This window comes from Genypterus blacodes, unplaced genomic scaffold (assembly GCF_046128005.1).
Source record: "Genypterus blacodes isolate CSIRO-AG114 ecotype Tasmania unplaced genomic scaffold, CSIRO-AGI_Gbla_v1 ptg000067l_1, whole genome shotgun sequence".
Lineage (NCBI taxonomy): Eukaryota > Metazoa > Chordata > Actinopteri > Ophidiiformes > Ophidiidae > Genypterus > Genypterus blacodes.
The window spans coordinates 14404107-14419640 of NW_027466879.1; the positions used below are offsets into that span (position 1 = coordinate 14404107).

Genomic DNA, 15534 nt, shown 5'->3' on the forward strand with positions numbered 1-15534 from the left:
TGGTGTCACATTGTTGTTTATCGGCTGTTTCTGGCTGCGGTCAGCTGTAATGTCTATCTAGATTACACTGCCCTGATTCCCTCTATTGATCACTATAAACAGACTGGAACGTATTTTAATCAAGATAAACAACAAATCAATGCCACAGTCAAAAGTCGAGTAGATGGGATGCACAGGGTTGTGTTTTTGTGGGTGTGTTTCCCAGTCTGGGGAGTTCCGAATGTCATCAAAGTGATAAGAAACCAAAGTGCAGACAGTGTTGGACTTTAAGATCAATTTTATGTTTTCATTCATATTACTTTGCGGCATGTGATGGTGAAGTTAAGGGATAAGATTAATGTTGTGTGTCTCTGTATCTCAGACTTCGGTTTCTGTTTTCATTCAACTGATACCGTTTTATAGAGCGTGAAATGCACTGTGACTGCTTTTGTATTGTCATGCGGTACAAACAGGGAGGAGAGACGTAAAACAGATGGGAGTTCCTTAACAAGCAATTTTTCTCAAACTGGGAGGGATCGCTGTGGAAGCTTGGACATTTTGAGTGTTTCACTTCAGCACAATCACAAACAGTGTCTTCGTGATAGAGTTTGATCAGAAAGATGCCATTTAAACTATTTGATAGCGACAAATAGTTTGATAAGGACATATAGGAAACTGCTGAAAGTAGTTTTGAGTCCAAAGGATGATGCAACATCTGTTTACAGTGTAATAATTTGGCCATCAAGCATAAACAAAATACTTGATAATAGAAATAAAAAATACACTCCAAGTGGAAGGCATATTAAAAATATATTAACATACTGATTTAATGTGATTATAATGAAGATGTCCATAAAACAGTTTGTTCGTTTGTATGGTGTATCATATTAAACAGACAATTTTAACGGTTATTTTATCACCCACATCTGCTGTTGTAGTGTGTGTGTGAATGTGTTCAGCTTTGGTTGGTTAAGTCCCTGCAGGTACCTGAAGGCAGCGGTGACAAACATGTGAACTCCATCTCAGGCTCTTACTTGAAAACTGCCCTGCTCAAGCACTCTGCCATTATAAATAACAATAAAAACAACTCCTATACCTGTTAGGTATAACAGAACGACTGTGTTTGTCAAAGTATTTTCCCCAATTTCTCCACTTTCCCCGTCTGAATCCATGGCTCTGTCAAAGTAACGTTGCCATCATTTAAACAGAAAATTCACCCGGAAAATAATTCACATTTAGTATTCCCATTAGCTGAGATGTATCAGTATAGATTTTGTCAACATGAGTAAGTCTTGTTACAAAGCCAGCAGAGGGCCTCTCAGTGATCAAGCAATAAATCTTGGATCTGCTCTGCTGGCAGGAAGACAGATGTTCCCACTTTGCTGTGGGTTTTCACTTCAATCCTAACACCCTCATTCTCCTCCTCGCCTCCCAAAGGGCAGCAAACACATCCTGGAGGTTAATGAAGTGGCTGTGTTTTTTAGGTGGGCGGCCTCTGACTCAACCCCAACAAAAAAAGGGAGATGAGTAGAGGAGGGTTGATGGAATGGGAAGTAAGGGGTTGAATGAATGTTTAATGGCTTTGTGTGTGTGTGTGTGTGTATGTGTGTGTGTGTGTGTGTGCGCGCACTCAGCGGGCTTGAAGAACAAAGGGTTATGGTGTGTGAATTTCTATTCTTAAAGTTGCACTCAGCTAATTCTTGCCACAATAACTCTAAACGGTAATGAGGCATATTTTTTAAACAGAACTTTGTTACAGCTTTGTTGAAATGTACACAACCCTGGTCAGTATCCATGCGGATTTACTCTTGTCAGCACAACATGTATATAGGTGAGGACATGCATGTGGAGGTTTGCCATTGGCGTTTAAACAATTTGATATATTGCCTTACTGAGTGAATCTGAAGGTATCATATTTGTAAGTTTAACTGCCTTAGAGGAGGTGGTTAGAGAAACCCGGTGGTCGGATTGAGGTCAAGGATTGGGAGTGCTTCTCTCCAATCCCATCCTAAGAGAAAAGGCAGAAAAGCACTTAAAGAGCTTCTGTGTGATTTATCCTCATCCACACAGCTCACGCCTGCTGCTTTCTCATTTCTAAACCATCCTGAGTTGCTATGGCAACCAGGTACCCTGTGGGAACTGCAGTGTCTCCACATACACAATGTGCATAGATACATGCAGCATACTGTATATATATTCTATAGTTGCCTAATGGTGTTACATATGAGATGCGTTTAAAATGTGAACTTTAACGCTGAGAGAGGTGAGACACATCATCCACGTAGGTGCAAGGAGATGGTTGGATCATACCAGGCGAGATTAACATATCAAATCCCTGATAACATGTGAATTTTTGCTTGGTTTGGACAGAAACAACATGATAGTAGCATCTTTACAAAATGATCAGACTCAAAACCATGGTTAGTTTCCTTCCATTTCCTTGTATATCAACTTTGTCTGTATAATATATGCCTGTGTGCAGATTGGTGTTTATAGAATGATGCCAATGATAAATATAGTGAAATATAAAGCAGGTGTTAGTCAGAGTGGAAATGATTCTTGTTAGGGGCGTATTTTGGATATAAACAGCAATCTGAATAAAACAAGCTCCACCTTGGGATTTCTTACTGCCCAACAATAAAAATGAGAACAAGAAACAATAAGTGAGCACAATGGAGTACGGAAATTAAATGTGGGTGAACTCATTAGGATCTTATAATGGAAAGCAGTGAATGAAATGCACAAAATAGGACTGAGTGGAATTACTAAATTAAGAATAAATTGCAGTTGTGACATTTAAATTAGAATTTGAAATGTAGATCATTGGATCAAGGAAAAAAACCTGAAATTTGAGGAAGCTAGGCGATAATGCATCAATCTTGGTTTGTGGTTGGCGTCATGGAGATTGGATTCAGCTCATTCGGGGAGGAGATTGGTCTTTTGAACTGCCCGTGCATGGAGCAGAGGTTTGTGGAGGTGTGCAGCTGACGCACAAACACACCTGCAGGTTGTTCTCTTCCTTGAGTCAGCACAGCTTCTTTTTGTGTTGAGGTTTAAAGCCTGTGTTCACAATCTCTTACATGCCGTTTTGATCCTCTGAAAACTGCAAAAGGTGCAAGGATTTTGCAAACAAAAGCTAAAATATTGGAAAAACACAAGAATAGCAAAGATAAATATTTTGTAGTGCTGATTTTGGCTCATAGAAGTACAAAATGTAATGATACAATCTTATTAATAAGTAAAACCATGTTCGCATTGAGGCTGTGTGTGTGTGTGTGTGTGTGTGTCCACGTGACTATGCAGGGTGTCACTGACTCACACTAAGTTTCAGCAGTGTGTGTGCATTCATGGGTGCATGTGTGTGTGAGACGCCTGAGGCTTTTTCATGCTACAAATGGAGACAAGAAAGCAGGATGCACTCAGCCTCCCCCTCCCTCTCTTGCTCTTCTTCTGTGTTTCCTCTTCCTGTCTCGTGTTGTCAGTACATCACAGGTTGCCCACAGCGACACATGCCAGGAGGACACGGCTGTCACATCCCTCATTGTAATACTTTACATGAGTTATTGCTCATTGTTGTTCATCCTAATGGCTGTTGGCGTTCTGGCTTTGGTTTTGTAAAAACAGGCTGATGGTTATATGAAGACGAGTTTGAGAACTCATAAATAAAAAGAAGTAGCGTAGTACAAGCATGTGCACTGTAAATCCTGTAATGTTTTTTACTGTTCAGATTGTAAAACCAATCCAGATAAAATGGACAGGCGCTTCAAAGCTGGCTTTTATTGTGTGTCCCCATATGTTACCCTCACATAACATGCTATGTAGGACATTTACTGAGTCTACATGTGTTTTTATTGGACAATTTGTATGAGCATACTGCCTAGTAGGTAAATTTACGTCTTATAATGTACAGCAATATAACGTTTGCAAGTTATATTGCTGGATAAAGTTTATTTTTATTTGAATTGTACGTTGCCTCTTATACACGTGAATACAAAGCGTGGGCTCGGAGTGATGTATGGTTATGAGCAAAAGCACGTGGGAGGTCAGGCAAGAAAATAATGCGGGTTGACAGATATAAAAGAGGGAATAAATAGTTTCCCTAAACATATTGTGTCTGTGTGTCATCTATAAATGAGAGCAATGAAACCATAGAGGATTCCATTACTCTAATAATTATTTACAGCTTTCCATTTAAAGGTTTCATGGTTGGCATCTGTTAGTGGCTAGATAATTCTCTCTCATTTGTGCATGTAGCAAGCAGTGTTTCCCTCTGCAATTACTCTTACAGTGGTAAAGATTAGCAGCTAAGGGGCGCTATGGAGGTTTTAGGATCCTTTGTGTAAGAAAAATGTTCATAATTGATGTAGGTTATTGTTTTTAAATTCTCCAGCGTAACATTTTCTATACTCTGATATTTAATCAAGGGGCTCTTATGCGGCTCCACTGGTTGAATCTTTCTGCAAACAGTTCCAGTGTTGGTGTCTCAGAGGGTTTTGTGTGTGTTGATAGGGATGCATGTAGAAGCTGCAGAAAAGTGATGCATTTACATAGAGCTGCACACACGCAGAATATAAGAGTTTTCTGTGGGTGAGGTGGAAGAGGAAGACAGGTTGTGTTTCTCAAACGGGTGGAAGTAACTCGGAGTGAGCTGTTTACATAAGAAGGCGTACAGATCTGGCAGGGCAGCTGACCGAGACACCCTGAAGGAGACGGACCAGGATGTTAAGATTCGCTGCCCCATTTATGTGTGTCTGTCGGTCTGTGTGTGTGTGTGTGTGTGTGTGTGTGTGTGTGTGTGTGTGTAAGTATTTGATGCAAATGATCAGTTGTGCGAGTGGGTAAAAGAGAGACAAATCAAATAAAAGAGAAATCAATGTGAGTGTGATTGTGTGCTTACATATGCGTGCACATCACTTAATGAAATCTCTGCATCCTCCTTGGAGGCTTTTCGTGCCAGAAATGGATGCTTCTAATTTAAGCATCTGTGTGTAAATCTTTATGTGTAATGAGAGAGAGCGAGAGAAAGAGAGAGAGGGAGATGTAAGTAAGAAATAGAAAACATGAAACAAAGTGTAGCCAGAGAGAGAGAGAGAGAGAGAGGGGAAAGAATGGGAATCAAAGTGAGCAAATGACTGATGACCCCGCAGAGGAAAAGCAGGGGCGTGGAAGAATTGTGGGCTAACTGGGAGGTTAGAGCGCTTAAAGGGAGAGAGAGGGAAGATCTGAAGAGAGTAAGCAAAGGATTTTTATCCCCGGTCATAAAGCTCTGAATCTCTGCAGCACCGGCGTTTAGCCTTACACATACAAGCAGAGGGGAGGCAAAAGAGGGAGAGAGAGAGAGAGAGAGGAGTTTCTAAAAATGGGATTTCCTTTGAGATTTATGATCGAGTCAATACTAAAAATCAAAACAGCTCCTTGGACTGTGACTGGGCATGTTTATGACCAGATGTCTTTTCCAGAGACAGCAAAGTGATGACACTTCAGGGGTCAATTCAGTCAACGCTCCCTGATGGAGTTTTATAGTATATGCCGGCACTGTATAGTTGTTTAATCGCTTGACATTAAAAATCCATCGTCGCAGCACCACGTTAACTCATCTTCAGTGTGGGAGCAGTTTCACTCCATAGAATATTGTAATTGAATTTCAATTAATGTACCTTAGCCGTGAGAGCGCTGTTTCTCCTCAGAAAGACGTTGTTTACGACACTCCACGCGGCCCTGCAGGCTAACTTTAATACGCTGGTCTGCACTCCAGCCGTTACACTGTAATGCACAATGTACTAAATTCTCATTTACTGTCTTCACTTCACCTAACAGCCAATGGCTTTTATATTGGCGTAGACAAAGATAGATGCAGAGTTTACAAAGCACAGAGGTCCGGTTCAATGTCTCTCATATTTTGTTATATAGACAAATTTCATAAATGCTGATTGTCAGTGTTTTGTAGCTACTCATTCGGTTTACAAATCGCTTTGCGATCAGGGAGAGATGGATTAGGAAATTAAAGAGGTTGTAGTCAGCTAACCATAACCACTTAACCTTAATCATGCTTTAGTTTCCACGCACAGATAAACGTAAGCATTTTCCAGATACATTCACGCTGAGCACATTATCAAAATAGCTGATTGAAGATATACATAAATAACACATTTAAGGGAGCGTTCAGGTCCCCTGGGACGTATTTTGCCAGTTTATCTTGATTGATACAACACACTGAAGGGCAAGGAAGCATTGATGTATGTGAATATACTATTTGTTTGTCTTTTGTAAGCTAAGAAAGTCTCCCTGCAGAGCTTCACAGCAGTATGAACCATATCTAAATGCCTTGTTTGAGTCAAGTTTGTTGCGGTTATTGCAGTCCCTGGGTTCTAGTGTCACTGTAAAGCCGTGTCAGTAGACCTCTGTGTAGCTTTGCAGGTCCTTCGACAGAATTGGGTCAGAAGATGAAGGAATTATGTCACATACACTGACTATACACTGGCCTTGGTTGAAAGTCTGCTTCTCCTGCCTTTTGTCTCTGTCATCTCATAATCCTGCAGATGTATGCACTGAATGCAAATGAGAAGACGGGAAAAGTGTCGAATCGCTGCAGTTTATCACAAAGTCTATGACATTTAAATCAATGACACAGAGAGTGAGTGAGTCTCCTATGAGTGTGTGCATCCCTATGGGCTGACTCAGACAAGATGACAACCTCATCAGGGACCCTGAGCCTACACCTCCCTCAGGACTGCCCACACTGTTTACCACCAGCAGCACAACAGATAGGGAGGTAGCTGTTGTAACAGCAACACTCGATCATGTATGTGTGTCAGGCAGTGACTGTGGATGCACACTTCATATGTGCAGAAGGCTTGGATGAAGTTAATTTAAACTGGAAAGGTGTCCTCTCAGCCACTCACATTACTCCATTCAAACAGCTGTGCTAATCATTATGGCCCACAGCAAAATTTAAGGTAGTAATACTGGTGTCCAGGGGGTAAAGCATACCGTATTACACGTATACAGTACCAGAAATACCCAGCTTTTGATATTGAACACGCTGCATTTTAAACGCCACTCTACAAGTTGAAAAGACATGACATTCTACTGCTGGAGAGAGATAGGGAGGAGCATCAGAGCGTATGGAGATATGGAAAGAGCAGCAGCGGGTCCTGGGAGGAAGTCAATTTAAATCAAAGGCGGTGTGATTTTATATCTTGGGACATTTTGGGATGTCCAACACTGCCAATTTGCACATCACAAACTGTAAAATTAACACATTATTATGAATCAGTTTGATGGGATTAGGGTCAAAGAATTGCGTGTGTGTGTCTGTGTTGAATCACCAAATTGTTATTAACTGGATAACTAGACATGGACCTTCTTCATCATTTTACATCATCGCCCTAAATGTGGACACCTGATATTCCTATCATCAGTACCTGTGCCTCCCGTGTTTGTCTCAGAGCATCATTTACTTGTAACCCGGCACCACAGTGTTGGCAGTGTAATTGTTGCATCATTATAGGTAATAGTGTATTAGTTTGTGATTGTGTAATGATTTCACATGCTTAAGCATGTTTGCATAGGTGTGTGTTTTTGTGAAGAGAATTAGTGAGTAAATAATGGGACAATGATATCGGCCACACACACACATAAACACAAGCCATGCCTGACTGTGGGCGATAAACAAAGCACCTGCTGACCTCCTCTTTTCTGTCTCCCAACTGACCTCCATCTGCTTCCTTTGCAACTGTGTGTGTGTGTGTGTGTGTGTGTGCGTGTGTGTGTGTGTGTGTGAGTGTGTGTGTGTGTGTGTGTGTGTGTGTGTGTGTGTGTGTGTGTGTGTGTGTGTGTGTTTGTGTGTGTGTGTATATGCAGACAGTACGATTTACCAGATGCGATTGTCTCTGTGTGTGTCCATGTACAGTATATTCTGTGCATATGTGTGTGTGGGTAGCTAGGTAGTTTAATGCTGATCTCTTACCTTTTGTCTGATAAATGATCCAGCTCCAAAACCATAACACACTGTGAATATTGAGCCTTTTATGCAAGGCCGAGAACAATTTTGTACACACATTATCTGTATAGCCATTTCACAGGCTGATCCTGAGACCTGCTGATAGGCAGCACCCTGTGTGTATTTACAAAGCCCTTGAGCTTGCATTGCTGTGTGTACAAGTCATTGTAATTTGTCAAATGCTTTAAAAAAATATTTTAGTGACTTCTGAGTGATGACTGTGGTGTTTGACAATGATCCGTGCAAAGAGCAGGGCCAGTCAGTGTTGGCAGTGACACTAACTTACTGTGGCATGCTTCTCCTTAGATTTTCTTCTGATGCACTTTGACATTCGGACGTCTTTTGTCACGGTGGCGTTGGTGACTCACGCTCGCTGTTGACTTTTTCCTCTGTTTATCTTTCTGCTCTCTGAACAGTAAAACACATCAATTTCTGTACATTACTGGAGGGATTTTCCCACAAAAGGCTCACAGTTGTGGATATTAAAAACCGTTATCAAAACTTTTAATTAAGTTTTAGACCACTATTGTATTTTGGCTTCTTTGTGTTAAAACTTTCCACATTATTCTTCAAAATCATTTTTTAACACTTAAAATAGACGAGTGGGTGTGCGCAAACGCACATACTCACACGCACTAAAAGGCCTTGCCTTGCCATTATAATACAATTCTCCATTAATCACAGTCGAACTTGTGTTTTAAGAGCGTGCTTTTCCACATCGGCTGCTGGCTGCTGTGATTTGACTGCAACCTTCAGAATCATCTTCGTCCTAATGAATAAAGCCTGCATTGTGTTTGAATACATTATAGGCAGGTACATGTAAATATGCTAATTCTATGTAGATATTTTCCTCAGGGCCCTCAGATGAGATTTGGCAGGTGGCAGGCGTTGCACTATTCATCACAGTAAGCACCCAACTCCTTATCGGGATTAAGGCATGACAGCCAGGGCGCAGAGCATGGATTTAAGCACCTCTTTGATGTTGTGTTGATGTATGAGCGTCTATCTGCGAGACATTGTGAATGTGTGTGTGTGTGAGTGTTTTTATTTATCGTTTGCTACTTAGAGGCACCTGGTGTAAGTTTTTCGTGCACAACACGGTGTGCATTTAGCTGACAGGGACGGCAATTCACACCTGCTAATAGAGCAAACGTCACAAGAGTCTCACAAAACAATTTACAATTAGATGTAACGTAGTGGCAACCGAGGGAAATACAGTGTTTGTGCTGAGCTCAGGGGAAGATTGTAGCACGGTTTATATTAAATATGCAGATTACTGTGTCTGACTGACAGACAGACTTAGATTGGGATTTTCACATGTTGGCATTAATTGTACTGTAGTGCAGCTGAGGACAGAACAACCAGATGTGTCCCCTCTGTTTCTCCTTCATTGTCTCATTTACAGAGCTCTAAATGCAAGCATATTTGACTTGTTTTGTCCCTTGGTCTTTTTCCACACATCCTTCTCACTGTTTTACTTATTTTTCTCCCTTACATCATCCGTCTTTCCTTCAGGGGGTCCTGTGGAGATACTGTATTCGATGAGTCAGCAGCCATGTTAGCTGATGTGAAATTCTAAACCACTAGAGCATCTGCTTATTTGCATATTTGTCATTGAAGGGCTATCTCTGGAGTTAATCACAAGCTTACTTTTATTTGCTAATTATTTGATTGCTCCAGGTTACACATAATTGGCCGTGACAACATGTCAGATTATCAGCAACCATTGCTATCCTGGTCTGTTTAAAGCCCATTAAGATATGTGCTTACATTTATGTGTGAATAGATGAGGATGAAATACAAATAAAATTCCATGTAAATGTTTGCAGAGGAACATTTAATTTCGCTTCATTGTTTAATACTTAAGCATATCATTAGCCATTGTTTCTCAATTGCCAGAGGTAAAATCTTGAAATGTGCTCAAACGTATTTACTTGCTGTGTTTGGCTGTGTGGGGGTATAAAATGTGTTTAACTTAATTGTTTACCTTTGATACTTGCACACCCATAAGTGTAGGAAGCATTGCAGCGTGGGTTTCTGTAACATTTTGTTAGTGTCAGTGTTTTAACAATATGTCAATGTGATTTGCTTCTCATGTTTTATTCTGCATTACAGAGCACGACAAGCATCGTCTATGCAAAAGCACTGAGTACATGAATCTTCACTTCAAAGTCAAATGGTTCCATAATGAGTACGTCCGTGACCTGCCGGCCTTCAAGGGTGTTCCACCTGAATATTCACTGTAAGTGTCTTTGTTATCTCTCTCTCTTCCTCTCTCTCTCTCACTCTCAGTCATTCAATAAGTTGAACGCTTTGTACATCCACTCATTCCTGCTACCTTTATCTTCTCATCGGCTTTAAGAATTTCACACCAAGTCATTAAGACTCTTGTTGAAAGTTCTGTCTTTTCTGACTGTGGCTGAGGCCAAACTTAAAGACTTTAATTCGACAAACAAGCTGCTTCATGACATCGATCCAAATCACAATGCAGGCTGACAGCTCCAGAACAACTTCAGATAATGTTGCTGAGCGTTGGGTGCTGATTGTGTTTCTTTGGCTTGTTAAGATCTGTAAACTTACCATTTATTGATGATAAGTCAGATTTTGAGTGTTTTTAGCATTTGTGGCTTGTGCTTCCTGTAGTTGATGGGCTACATGTTGCCAGGACATCACCGAGCAATTGCTAACTTGTGAATTTCAATGAACCAGAAGCAGACCCAACATTTGGACCAACTAAAATTCACCTGCTACATAATGAAGTTATTATTGTGCATGTACCCCTACAATATATGGCCAAATCTATGTGGACCCCTTCTATATATTGAGTTCAGGCGCTTCAGACACACCCATTGCTAACATAGTACATAGCCATGCAATCTCCATAGACAAACAGTGGCTGTAGAATGGGTCACACTGAAGAGCTCAGTGACTTTAAACATGGTGCTGTCACTGGATGCTACTTTTGTCATAAGTACTATTATTATGAAGTTGAAGTGTCTCGCAAGCAACAGCAGCTCAGCCATGAAGCGGCAGACCACCCAAACTCACCGAGCGAGGCCGGCAAGTAGCGCATAAATATCCTACCATACTTTCAAACTGCCTCTGAAAACAACATCCCCAGTATTTGTGCGTCTTTTGCTTCATGAAATGGATTTCCATGGCCGAGCAGCTGCGCACCAGCCCAACATTGATATGTCTGATGCCAAGCCTGGGCTGGAGTGGTGAAAAGCAGGCTGCCACTGAACTCTGGAGGAGTGGAATCTCCGGAGTGATGAATCACTACTGATGAATGTCAAGGTCAGGCTGGTCAGGTCGGAGTTGTTTAATTTGGAGCGTCTCTCGGTGTGTTCTCCTCTGGAACGGCGTTCAGTGCTGCTTTTTACAGCATACTAATTTACTTATATTCTCCTTGGCTTCTGTTCCGCTGTAGCTATAGCAACGCACAGATATAAGTAAATCCAAGGAAGAAAGAAAGGATTAGGGATCCTTTGGTGGTTTGAGTAGGATTAGAGGATCACAGTAAACAGGGTCACAGTTCAAAGTGTTTAATCACACTTTTTCCACTCATGCATCTAACACCACTTTCCATAAAGGTATACATGCTTTTGAGTTATATGTGTGTGTTTGTGTGGTCTTTCTGGCTCGTACTCACTGCAAAGCCAAGTCCAAGTCCAGAGCTCCTTCTTATATTCCAACTTCATTCCTACACATTTAGGATCTACAGCGGCCAAACAATGACCTAGTCGACAACGAGCCAGTGGGAGTAAACTGTAGTGTTGTTTACTTGATGTTTATTTGGCGAGGACGTGCAAATGTGCGCCTACCTGACAGTTCTGCTGCAGTGGATTGGGCTTGGAATCCTACACACTCCAAAGTGTGTGTAGGATTTCAAAAGGGATGTTGACTGGCATTCTCCCTGCCGCCCATACAAAGGACAGAGGAGTGGCTTGTCAACATATACTGTATAGAACATAGAAGTTACTTGTTTTTGACTGGCGACTGCGGATTACACTGTTTTTCTAGGTTGAAATTAAAATTGTGCATTTTTTTGATGCATGCATGTGTGCCCTCTATTGAGTAGCCAGCACTGGTTTTCAGTGTGATTCAGGGATACAAGATTTGTGGAAAATCATCATAAAGTGGTGGGTTTGGATGAAGAAACAAAAGAGATACAAATTTACAGTCGACAAGAAAATGTATTGTTGTTTTGGCTTGCCCCCTTCCTCCATGGTGCAATATAACTGCAATGTAACGTGTGGAATGCAAGCGGTGAATGCAGTGCCCGCTTCCCTCCATCCTGCCAGTCTATCAGAGTAATGGCTCCCCCCCAACCACCCCCTCCCTCCCCGGTGCTGTCAGTCAAACACCATCTTCAGCAGGATTGATTCCTCCAGAGGAATGTGCATCACTCACACATTCACTCTCCTCCTCCACCTTTCGTTTGTCTCCTCTCTCTCTTGCCCCACCCTCCTTATTTATTGGCTTTCCCTCCTGTTGCAAATGCCCTTAGAACAGAGTACAAAGCAGTTTTGAGGGGATGCTCGTTGCTTTGAGGACAAGCTGGGCCACTATATTAAACAAGGAAATGGCAAAGTGGAACAGACAGAATAGCATTATTATTCTACTAACAAACGTGCTTCCTTGCCCGACTCATCTGTCCTGGCATGTCCTGTCCTCTGTTGTCCTTTGTCTGCCTCCGAGTCAAATCTGTTGATACGCTGAAACCTGAAATCAGCGCCAGCATGAACTGCCTTGGCAGAAACTATCCTAAGATCTGCTGGGGCTTTTCACAATGTACCTAATCAAGAAGCCACAAGTGTATAATTGACAAAATGTGAAGCGCACACATGAGATTTGAAAGTGGTCGTAAGGAGTTTTTAAGCCGACTACGGAGTTTGTGTGAAATAGTTTGGCGAAGTGAGCAGGAGGGTGTGATTTAATTACTTCCAACTGTGACTTCCAGGAGTGATAATTGACTTTATTCCTTTCTAGATGGTTTGAGCCGTTTGTCATTCAGTGGCTGGATGAGAATGAGGACGTTGCCATGGATTTCCTCAATGGAGCACTGGAAAGAGACAAGAAGGATGGAGTGAGTACAGTGATTTAATTATCTCTCAAAGTTCTGCTTTATATTCAACCGGCCAAGACACTTGTGGCCGATGCTTTTATATCCACAAGGACAGATTTTTCAGAGGGAGAAGAATCACCTCCTAATGAACGGGGTGAAGTGCCCGAGTACAGAATGAAAACGTGACACGCCAGACAGGATTGAAGTAATAAAACATCTGATAAAAAGTAATAATGACCTATGGGTCTGAGGTTCAGATTTGCTTTTTTTAGTCTGCGTTATTAGTCAGTACATTACACTTCAGCAGGAGAGATCACTTGTGCAAGAGGTGTCACCAGCAGTCACAATTGCCAGCATCGCCAGCTGTAAGTGGTTTTGTGACGGATGAAGATATGGAGTCATTCTGTTAATGGACCGTCTTCTTCACTGTTCTAAATAAAGTTACAACTATTAGGAGGCACTGAGAGATCTTACAGTGGAAACACTCTTCCTCTCTCTCTCTCTCTCTCTCTCTCTTGCTCTCTGCTCTCTTCCTTTTTTTTTCCTTACACTCACTAAATTTTCTTCCCTCCCTGTTTCCTTAATCCGTCGTTCACCATTTTCCCTCCTTCCCTCTCTGTCTGCCCACAGTTCCAGCAGACCTCGGAGCATGCCCTATTTTCCTGTTCAGTGGTGGACGTGTTCACGCAACTCAACCAGAGTTTTGAAATTATCAAGAAGCTGGAGTGTCCAAACCCGCAGGCTCTCGCTCACTTCATGTGCCGCTTTGCAAAGGTGAGGCTCTTTGAAAAGCTGCCCCAGTGAATCCTGAGTACTGTTGCGGAGAGTAAATAACGCACAGTTAAACAGTTTGCTATTGATCTAAGAGAGACTTGTGGGTATTTTATCTCTTTGACATTATCTATTTATTAAGTTCTGACTGCTCAAAGTTTTCTCTGACTCCTACTGATTCAATAAGATTCAATAAAAGGACTGTGATTGAGGCGTAATTATAAAGTGTTCTGTCTCCTTCCCCCGCAGACTATCAACAAAGTTCTTCTGCAATATGCTGCCATCATATCCAAGGACTTTCCCTTGTATTTAAGTAAAGAGAACGTGGTAAGTGTCAGCTCAAAAGTTTGCAAGTTTGTTTGAAAAGGCAGAATTATGAGTTCATTGATGGAAATGCCAAGGTTCAGCAAACATACACGCCTTGTGGAGAATATTTAAGGTGCTAACTCTCTGATTCTACCTGCTCGGGTCTAACCTGCATCCTGTATTGATCTTAACAGGGTGTCTCTATTAATTGAGAACCAATTATTCATCTCACACCACATAGCTGACTATGAAAAGATCATTATTTTCTGGGCAGCCTGTCCATTGTTGAATGTGATGGGTGACTAAACACAGAGCACACACAGTGGCCTAATTAGCCACCCTGGTCTTTGAAGCAGAAGTGACAGAAAATGCACACACAGTACAAGAGGAGGAGGCAGATGTTTCTTCACTGAGTTGACAAGCTCATTATGTTTGTCCCGGAGAAAACTTCAGATGTCCCACGTAGAGACAGGACATGCAGATGGAGTTACAAAGTGATAAACTTACTTTCTAATTAAAACTATTTCCATCTCTATGATGTAATCAGAGAAAAAGTCCAGTGTGCAAAATCTGACAGTAGCTGTTCAAAGCTACTAAACTAGACTTGCTGCAGAAATTGAACAGCTCACTCACTGTCTACAATTCTGAGTCAATTATGAGCAATAAACCAGCAAAGCCAGGCGACTCCTTAGGTCACAAACTGCTCTGCAAGTGATGAGGTTGCAGCCCACCTCCTCTGTTTTAAGGATGCCTTAGCACACCATAGATGGCTGATGTAACTTCTCCTTCAAAGCATCTGTATAAAATAGTTCCATTTGTCGTGAGTCAAAAGAGTGTTTCCTCGAAAAAGCGCTCTTTCTAGTACCAAGACTCTCATGTAAACCCAGTGAGTCACATCTGAGGTGTGTAGTGTGTGTAGTGTAGTGTGTAATGACACCGACATGAAGAAGCCAGACCAATGCGTGGTAAAAATGCTTTTCATGAATCAACACCTATAATCCAGTTGCCTTGATCTACCGCTGGGATATACAGTATGACCTCTGACCTGGATGACAGGTTCAAAAACAAACAATACGAGCTCCATAATGCTTAAACAGCAAGCAGCAGCATCGGTGAGGGGAAACCTGTAGGAATTGTGTATTGTAATTGTGTATCTCTATATGTAAATACTGATTACTGCAATACATACATTTCCTGATGTTCGTCATATATGCAAATTTCTCTTATTTGTTGGTGCCAATATGCCTTTGGATTATGTAAAGCAGTTGACAGATGTGTATCTTTTCTGCGTAATCAGATAGCAATGTGCATGTTGCTGATTATATTGTATGAAATGTAGCACAGGCATTGTTGGACCTTGATTACATCGGTGTTTATTTTTCACTATTTCACTCTGGAAATATGAAGC

At 41.5% G+C, this 15534-nt stretch overlaps 1 protein-coding gene across 1 annotated transcript in view; it reads left to right on the forward strand.

The window, feature by feature from the left end:
• Positions 1-15534, forward strand: part of unc13c (unc-13 homolog C (C. elegans)) — an 87791-nt gene that overhangs the window by 52255 nt on the left and 20002 nt on the right. The window contains exons 19-22 of the mRNA XM_076156043.1: positions 10097-10223; positions 12974-13070; positions 13680-13823; positions 14070-14147. Coding sequence (XP_076012158.1) covers positions 10097-10223; positions 12974-13070; positions 13680-13823; positions 14070-14147 — 446 coding nt within the window. The remainder of the gene's footprint in view (positions 1-10096; positions 10224-12973; positions 13071-13679; positions 13824-14069; positions 14148-15534) is intronic.